Source organism: Arvicanthis niloticus, chromosome 15 (genome assembly GCF_011762505.2).
Source record: "Arvicanthis niloticus isolate mArvNil1 chromosome 15, mArvNil1.pat.X, whole genome shotgun sequence".
Taxonomy (NCBI): domain Eukaryota; kingdom Metazoa; phylum Chordata; class Mammalia; order Rodentia; family Muridae; genus Arvicanthis; species Arvicanthis niloticus.
In genome coordinates, this window is record NC_047672.1 from 26,230,166 (window position 1) to 26,237,858 (window position 7,693).

Consider the following 7,693-nt stretch of genomic DNA (forward strand, 5'->3'; position numbering starts at 1 on the left):
CTCGGCTCCAGCTCTGATGCTGCAAAGAGGTGACAAAATGCTGCCTCCGGCATCTGTCATCAGTGGACTGGGACTAAGCCGTGCCCAGCCAGTGGCAGGGCAGAGTAGCTCCTGGGTCGGGGTCCGCTTCCCTTGTGCGCTAACCAGGGCGCGGCAACCCGGCTTGCCTCCAAGTTTCCCCGGACACTCTCCTTTCCTGACGGTCAGTGTTCGTCCCCAGCGTCCTAAGCCCCGTGGCTCCCACCCTTCCCCTCTTTCCTCTACTGCGGTCCATTGCCTGCAGGCAGAGTTCAAGTTCAGTCCCGGCTTTTGCTCTGGATTTAGAAAAAAGGAGAAGGGGTGGGAGAATTGGAGGGAGCCGGCTGGTCGGGCGAGGCCGAGGGGAGGCGGAGAGAGGTGGCCTCTGATTGGTTGGGGAGGGGGAGTGGAGGCACGGAGTTTCCCACAATGCCCCGGTGCGGTGCAGCCGCGGATGGATGCTGCGGGAAGGGGCTGCCATTTGCTGCCCCTGCCAGCGGCGCGCGGACCTGCCCGCGCTCCCGCCGCCTCCAGCGCCCTCAGCCCGGCCGGCCTCTGCAGCGGCACCGCCTCGGCTTCTTCCGCGGCCGCCGGAGCGGTCGCCATGAACCCCAGCTCCTCGGCGGGAGAGGAGAGAGGGGCGACGGGAGGTAGCAGCAGCAGCGGAAGCGGCGCCGGGAGCTGCTGCCTGGGCGCCGAGGGCGGCGTGGACCCGCGGGGTGCAGGGGCAGCGGCTGCTGCTGCCTTGGAGGACCCCGCGGCCGCCGGACAGAAAGAGAAGGAAGAGGCGCTGGAGGAGAAGCTGAGGGACTTAACTTTCCGGAAGCAGGTCTCTTACAGGTAGGCGCGGGAGCTAGCGAGACAGGTGCCGCCCAGGGCGGGGGACACTTGCTCTAGCTCCAGAGAGGCACTTCTGTAGAGTTGGGGTTCTCTCTCTCTCTCTCTCTCTCTCTCTCTCTCTCTCTCTCTCTCTCTCTCTCTCTTCGCCTCTCTCCCTCTCTCTATGTCTCTGTCTCTCTTCCTCATTTTCTCTCCTGGGGACATGTTCTTATCCTCTAATTCTGGGTTGAAGGGAATAAGTGGGGTGCCCCAGCTTCTCCCTGTAACACCCAGGGAGGGCTGGGTGCACTTGTAACAGAAGAGAACACTAAGGTCAGAACAAGATCAAAACCCCATCTGTGAGTGTATCGGGTGCAGACCCAGACATGCCTAGTTTAAAGAAGAGTCGCCAAAGTTGCCCCTAGGCTCCTGTCATCTCCAGCACTCCCCCTGCCTTGCAGAGTTCACTGGGTGAGCCTTGGGCACTAACCGGATGGCTAAGATCTGTTCTGACAGGCAGCAAAGAACAGCCTATACAGAAGAGAAATCCTTATGGGGAAGTTCTTGTCTTGAAATCCTCTGTTAAAGACTAGTGAGGTTGCGTCTCTTCTTGTAGGTATGTAGGTATGTCAGTGTGTGTTGATGTTGTGTGCACGTGTGTTCTATCCCTCTCTCAGTGTGTTCAGATGATGATGTGGGCAGCCTACTCCCAGGTTCACTCCCCCACCCTCAGTTCCAGTGCGGGCGCGAAGATATCATGCTGGCACCTGAGGATGGATGAATCTGTGACACTAGGACAGTGTACAATGAACGTCCACCCAATTACGCTTTAAAAAGCCCCAGATGTGTCAGGATCCAAACCAAAGTGAGGATTTAATAGCTTTCCTACGCTTGTCTCCCATTCCCAGGCAAGGGAGACCGTGGGCGCGGAGACTACCCTCACTGGTGATTCTTAAAAGTTGGGGCGATAAGCAGTGTATTGCTGGGTCTTAGAGTGATATTTGCAAAGGGGGTCAGGGAGAAAATATCTTTGTAGCCCTCCTCCTTTTGGGTTAGCAGTCCCTTCTAGAAAAACCATCTAAAGTATTAAGCCTGTCACACCATGTGCTGTTATGTAAGCAAAAGCAGATGACAGAGGTGTGTGGGTTGCGAGGGTGTGCTCTGTTTATGGGGGCAGGTGTGTGAATCACTGGGATCCCCACAGGCATTGCCTGGACTGGAGGCCCTGTCATCAGGGCATGTGCTCTGTGTCTAAATGCCGGTTTCTGCTGATTCTGTAGCCAGGTGGTTGCTGCTGCATCCGTTGCTTGCATTTTGTTCTCCATGCGCAGAGGGAGTTTCCCACCTGAGTTGTTCTCTTAGTCACTCACATAGATTGGATCCAAATGGATCTTTCTTTTTATATTTTCGGATTCTAAAAATAGGCAGGTGGGGGGGGAGTGGGATAGGTCTAGGGAGGTAGGCTAGGACACAGGCAGTTCTACTTATGATGGTCTGTCTGGCTCTTAGGGGAACAGGGACTATATTCAGCCTAATTTAGGAGCTGTAAGTTGAGGGGGTGTTATTATGTGAAATACATTGTGGGTCTGGGCTTCTGGGCTAAGAGAGGCTCCTGGGTCATTGGTATTCATGAAACTCCTCATTGGGTATGGTTGTGAAGCCAGAATTTGCAAGGGAAATCACTTCAGCTTGCCTCCTGGCAGGGGTCATTCTCTGAGCTTCTCTCCTGGTAAAGCATGGTTTTGAGGCTGCAGCTTTCTGGGCAGAGTGTTCCCACAGGCACGTGCAAGTGTGTTCATACACACACACAGATGTGGAAACAGGAACATCTTTGCAAGAGGGGAACAGTACATGACACTGGCCTGTCTTGAAGCCCACTGTGGTGGGTTTTGTTTCCTGGATGCTATTTCTTCTTGAATAAAGCCACACAGTTCGCAAGGCAGTGACACTTGGCACACACAGCACCTCAAGTGGCTGCTCAGATGGCTTGCAATCCCCAGGTGTAGAGCCTCCACTCTCTGTGGGTGAGGATGGCTGTCACACTCCTCAGGTGATGCTTATACACCAGTACCTGAGAGTTGCTGTCTCCAAGGTTCAGTCATTGACCTTTGATCTCATAAACTGTCCCAGCCAAAGAAGCCAGGCAGTTTCGATGCCAAGAAGAGCAGTGGGTAGTGATCTCACCTGGCATGTGCTAATCCCGGATAATCTCTGTATTTTGGTCACTGCTGTTTATTTATTTTTAGAGTCATAGCAAATGGTCTTCCTATTTGCCTTGGTGGCCCTTTATGCTGGACTCAGAGGTGGCACTGGACCTGATGCTCTTGATGAAAGGATTCTGGGCACAGCTTAGCATGGGGACTAGTGGGAGGTAGTGGAGAGGAGTCAGGAAGCTCCCAGGGAATAGAGTCCATGCAGAAGTGTGTAGCTAGAGTAGGAGATACAGCTTCCATGTAGGGGATCATTTGAGGTGGTGGAGTGGAGATCTGCAGGCAGGTGGGAATGTCTTGAAGAATAGGAATATTTGTGGAATGAAAGTTGGTGCAAAGAAGGGGGCTTTGGAGGAGTGTGCATGTGTGTGTGAGTGTGTGTGAGTGTGTGTGTGTAGGGGGGTCTCATCTGCTCCTCTTGTTGCTAAGGAACGTATAAGCTAGAGTTTAAAAATAAATGAAGAGTGGGTGGGCATATGCAGTGACTCCTGTCTTTTTAGGAACCAGAGCCCTTTACAAAAAAAAACCTTTAAATAACCATTTCTGGAGGCAGATTATTCATTTTGTTGACTTTTACTTTGTGAAGTCAAATGAACTCTTCTACATACCCCTAGATTTCCCCTCATTATCTTTTCTTTCATTGGCTGTTCTTTTGGGGGGATGATTTTTCCCACGAGCATTTTTCCCCTTTCAGAATCTGCACCCCAAGAGCAAATGGTTCCTGTTTTCTGTAAAGGGAAAGGTTTTTATCAGGCAATGCAACGAATCTGGTACTTTTCTGTTAAAATTACTACTTCCTTTTTCTTTGCAAATAATGGTGTTGTAACAGATACATGTATGTAAATGACTATATAATATGCAGGGAGTTCTTATTTTAACTGCTGTAAGAATTCTCATTTAAGTGAGTAAAAGGAAAGGAAGGAAAACCCAGAAAGACACAGAGAAGGAGAGAGAACATAGCTGGTATTGATTGTGTTTTGTCAGGCAACATTGTGTGAAATATTTTAGCATATTGTTTCTTTTTGTATGTGTGCATGTGTGTTTGCCTGTGTGTAAGCATGAGGGTGGACACATGTGTGTGGGTGTATATATGTGTGTGCAGTTACACGTGGAAGGTTCAAGTTGACATTGTCTTTTTTAAATCTCTCTTAATTTTATTTATTGAGACAGGGTCTTTGAACTTGGAGCCAGCTGATTCTGGCTAGTCTAGCTAGCCAACTTGCTCTGGGAATATCTTGTCTCTGATTCCTAACTTCTGGGATTATACGTAGCCAGCAAACCAGTGCATCTTCTAAGTAGAGCTTAGATGTCAGATCATGCTGACCAAGTGGACAAGAGATTTAAGTACTGAGCCTTCTCCTCAGACTTGTATACTGTATCTTATTTGAGCTTCCTGGTGGTTCCATGATGTGATTCTTACTATTTCTGTTTTAGAGAAAGTGAACCTGATGCCCAGGGCTTGGGCTGGAGGCAGATCTGACTCTTGAGGACTTTCTCTTTAGACTGCATCTTTCTGGTTGTTTCTTCAAGCATCCATGCTAGGTTTGAACTCTTTGCATGTGTGTATATACATACCAGTGTGTGTGTGTGTGTGTGTGTGTGTGTGTGTGTGTGTGTGTGTGAGAGAGAGAGAGAGAGAGAGAGAGAGAGAGAGAGACAGAGAGACAGAGAGAGACAGAGAGAGAGACAGAGAGAGAGATGACTTTTTACCTCATCCACAAGATGCTTCAGGTTTTCCTGTTCTCTCTCTCTCTCTCTCTCTCTCTCTCTCTCTCTCTCTCTCTCTCTCTCTCTCTCTTCTTTTAAAATTTAGACAGGGTCTCTGTATGGTGCTGCCTGTCCTGGGACTCACTATGTATACTGTGTAGAACAAACTGGTCTCAAACTCTCATAGATCCTCTTGCCTTTGCCTCCTGAGCGCTGGGGCTAAAGGTGTGACCACCAAGTCCAGCTCTCCCTGTTCCTTCTTAAGGGCTTCATTCTTTGGGCGGAGGCTCTTTGCCTTGACCTCAATGGCTAGTGCCTTCAGAAACCCTCTACTGTTTCCGAACTGGAAGTGAATAGAAATTCATGATCTTCAACAAATTGTTTGGTTTTGCTTCTGAGAACAAAACCACCTCCGAGACACCTGTTATCTCTACGAAGACACCCATGTTAGAAGTTTATGCACTTTTAAAATAATTTCTGCAGGTGCTGTGTAGGTGCAGGGAGATTTGGTGCAAAGCTGCTGCCTTTCCTCTTTGGGAAACACACAGCAAAAGAGAAAGTAGAAGCTTGCTTGTTGTAAGGAGGCCTTGGCAGGTGCCATTACTTAACTTGCTTCACTTGAAAGTCATGGTGGTCACACTTGACCTTTCCCACAGGAAGTTTCTGGTACAATATAGAAGCAACGGTAAGGACTATGGAATTTCTTGGAGTAGACAACAGCTAGGAAGGGGGTCTCTTATTCCTTGACTTTGATGACAATCACAGAGTCTAGTTGTCCCTTGGTGGCTGTTGGGGATTGGATCCAGGACTACTGTGCAGATATCAAAACCTGCTGATGCCTAAGCCCCTTAGGTGACACAGCATCACCTTCTCATATAACCTATCTGCACCTTTTCATTAGCTTTGAGTCATCTCCATTTCTAAAAATATGCAATACAATGTTTAATGCAATCTAAAGAGTTGTCAGATACCATTAATGACAACATAGTATGTTCAATCCGGAAATCGTTAGTTTTACTTTGTTTTCTCAAATGTTTTCAATCCATGGTTAGTTGAGTCTACAGTGGCACTTCAAGCAGACACAGAGGGCTCACTGTGCTCCCGTGTTGTTCTCTGTTCACCCAAACAGGACTGTGTTAGTAAGGGATAGTTGGGAGTTGGAAGCTAAACAGGGTAGCACGGTCATGGCTTTTCCTTGCTCTTGAGTTGGTAGCATACAGGGAGCATTGTCTTCTGACTATCCCCATGTAGTGTTCTTTTTTACAAATCCAGTTTTAAACATCTGTGCTCTGTTTCGTACACTTGTTAGATAAAGACTTCATGATGAGACAGAAACACTGCCAGACAGAAACACTGCCAGTAATTTCATTTTGCCTCCAGTTATCATTTAGGCACTGCAGTCCTCAGTGGGGACGTATACCAGGTGACGTTTCAAGTGAGCTGCTGTCCAGAGCGTGCCTGCTGAGACTGATCTCCCAGACTTTAGATTTGATTTGCTTATGTTTTTTTGTTTTACATGGGAGAGTTCTCACTCTGAGCCCCATGGAGTTGGGGGCAGGAGGAGTAGAGTAACACTTTGTTGGTGTTCAATTCTGTTGTGGCAACAGTGGTATTGCCTCATGGGGCCAAATTAAATTAGAGGAGAGCTAGCTCTTTCTAACACTCGACTTTCTAATCTGAGAAAATGAGGACTCCCAGGGAGTGCCAACCTGGTCTCTGCACCTTTCTGTTCTTCTGGGCTGGGATCTGGGGTACTTGTTTTCTCTGCCACCCCAAGGCATACTTGGAGTGGAAACCCCTTTGAGACCAGAGGCATCTGGAGAAACCACAGTCACCTTTGGGCTTGACATGTGTTCTTGGGTTTGCATTGGTTGCACTGATCGTGTGAAGATGGACGGATTCCCCCCCCCCCCCCAGGTCCTATCTTGGGATAATTGCTGCATCCAGGGGCATGTGAGCTCCTTTTCTGATGGGTGCCAAAGGAAGGAAGGAATTTGCACAAAACAACAATAAACAAATACCAGAGGGAGCTGAAATTTGCACAGAATAATGATGCAACAGACCAATTTCTAGTTGACTTGGATGGAACATATTGCCAGCCTCAGCAAACCAGGGTAATAAAAAGATTCAAGAAACACAATACCAAACTGGGACTGTTTGAGCGCAGGGCTCTCTTAGAGCCTCTTTGCTTGTGATCCGGAAAACTCCTAGGCTCACATTTGGGTGGTCCTCATGTGGGTCTCTTCAGATAACTTTGTTAGGACTCAAATCACGTTGTTAGTGATAGCTTGATCTAGGAATTACATTAGACATGATCGTAGAGTGTCTTCTTTGAGGCTGGACGTAGTCACTGTAAAATGGGGTCACAGAAGTATCTGCCCCAGAGGCTTGGAGAATAAGGGTGTTTCCAGAACTCAACTGGGTTAGCTGTCTTAAAGAATCTTGTCCTTCTTGATTGGTAGGTAGAAGATAAATATTTGTTGAATGAATAACAATCGTCAACTTTAAATAAGCAGCTTCTTTCGCCTCTTTCGGGTCCATTGTAAATACCATTTTCCTGTCTTCTGCCTTTCTCTCCTGTACACTCTGCTCAGCAGCCCAGAGCAGTGTTTCTGTTTACAACTTCCTCTTGGAGTACCTGCCCCAGCCATCTAGCCAGCTGCTGGAGACCAGAGGAGGAGGCAGAACCGCTTCCTTACCCATCTATTTGCAGCTTGTCAGAGAAAAGGCCTTAATTTGCTTTCTGAGCAGTGCTAATTAGCTCTCTGGTCCTTTCTGTCTGTCTCATCCCTTTCCAAGGGCAGCATTGATTTTCCTCCCCAGGGTACTATCTGCCCATGTTTCCTTCTGTGAGTAGAACTTTTAACCCAGCATTCCTGGGGTCTGCCCGGCCACTCCAGCAACCTAGGCTGTGTGTTACTTCATGAATCTTTCCTTTA

General features: G+C 48.3%; 1 protein-coding gene across 4 annotated transcripts in view; it reads left to right on the forward strand.

The window, feature by feature from the left end:
* The first annotated feature begins 468 nt into the window (after window positions 1–468).
* The window catches only part of Dgki (diacylglycerol kinase iota), a 423,756-nt gene continuing 416,531 nt past the window's right edge, over window positions 469–7,693 (forward strand). For all 4 annotated transcript variants that reach the window (XM_034519548.2, XM_034519550.2, XM_076913542.1 and 1 more), the window contains exon 1: window positions 469–858. In XM_034519548.2, coding sequence (XP_034375439.1) covers window positions 473–858 — 386 coding nt within the window. In that variant the 5' untranslated portion in view covers window positions 469–472. The remainder of the gene's footprint in view (window positions 859–7,693) is intronic.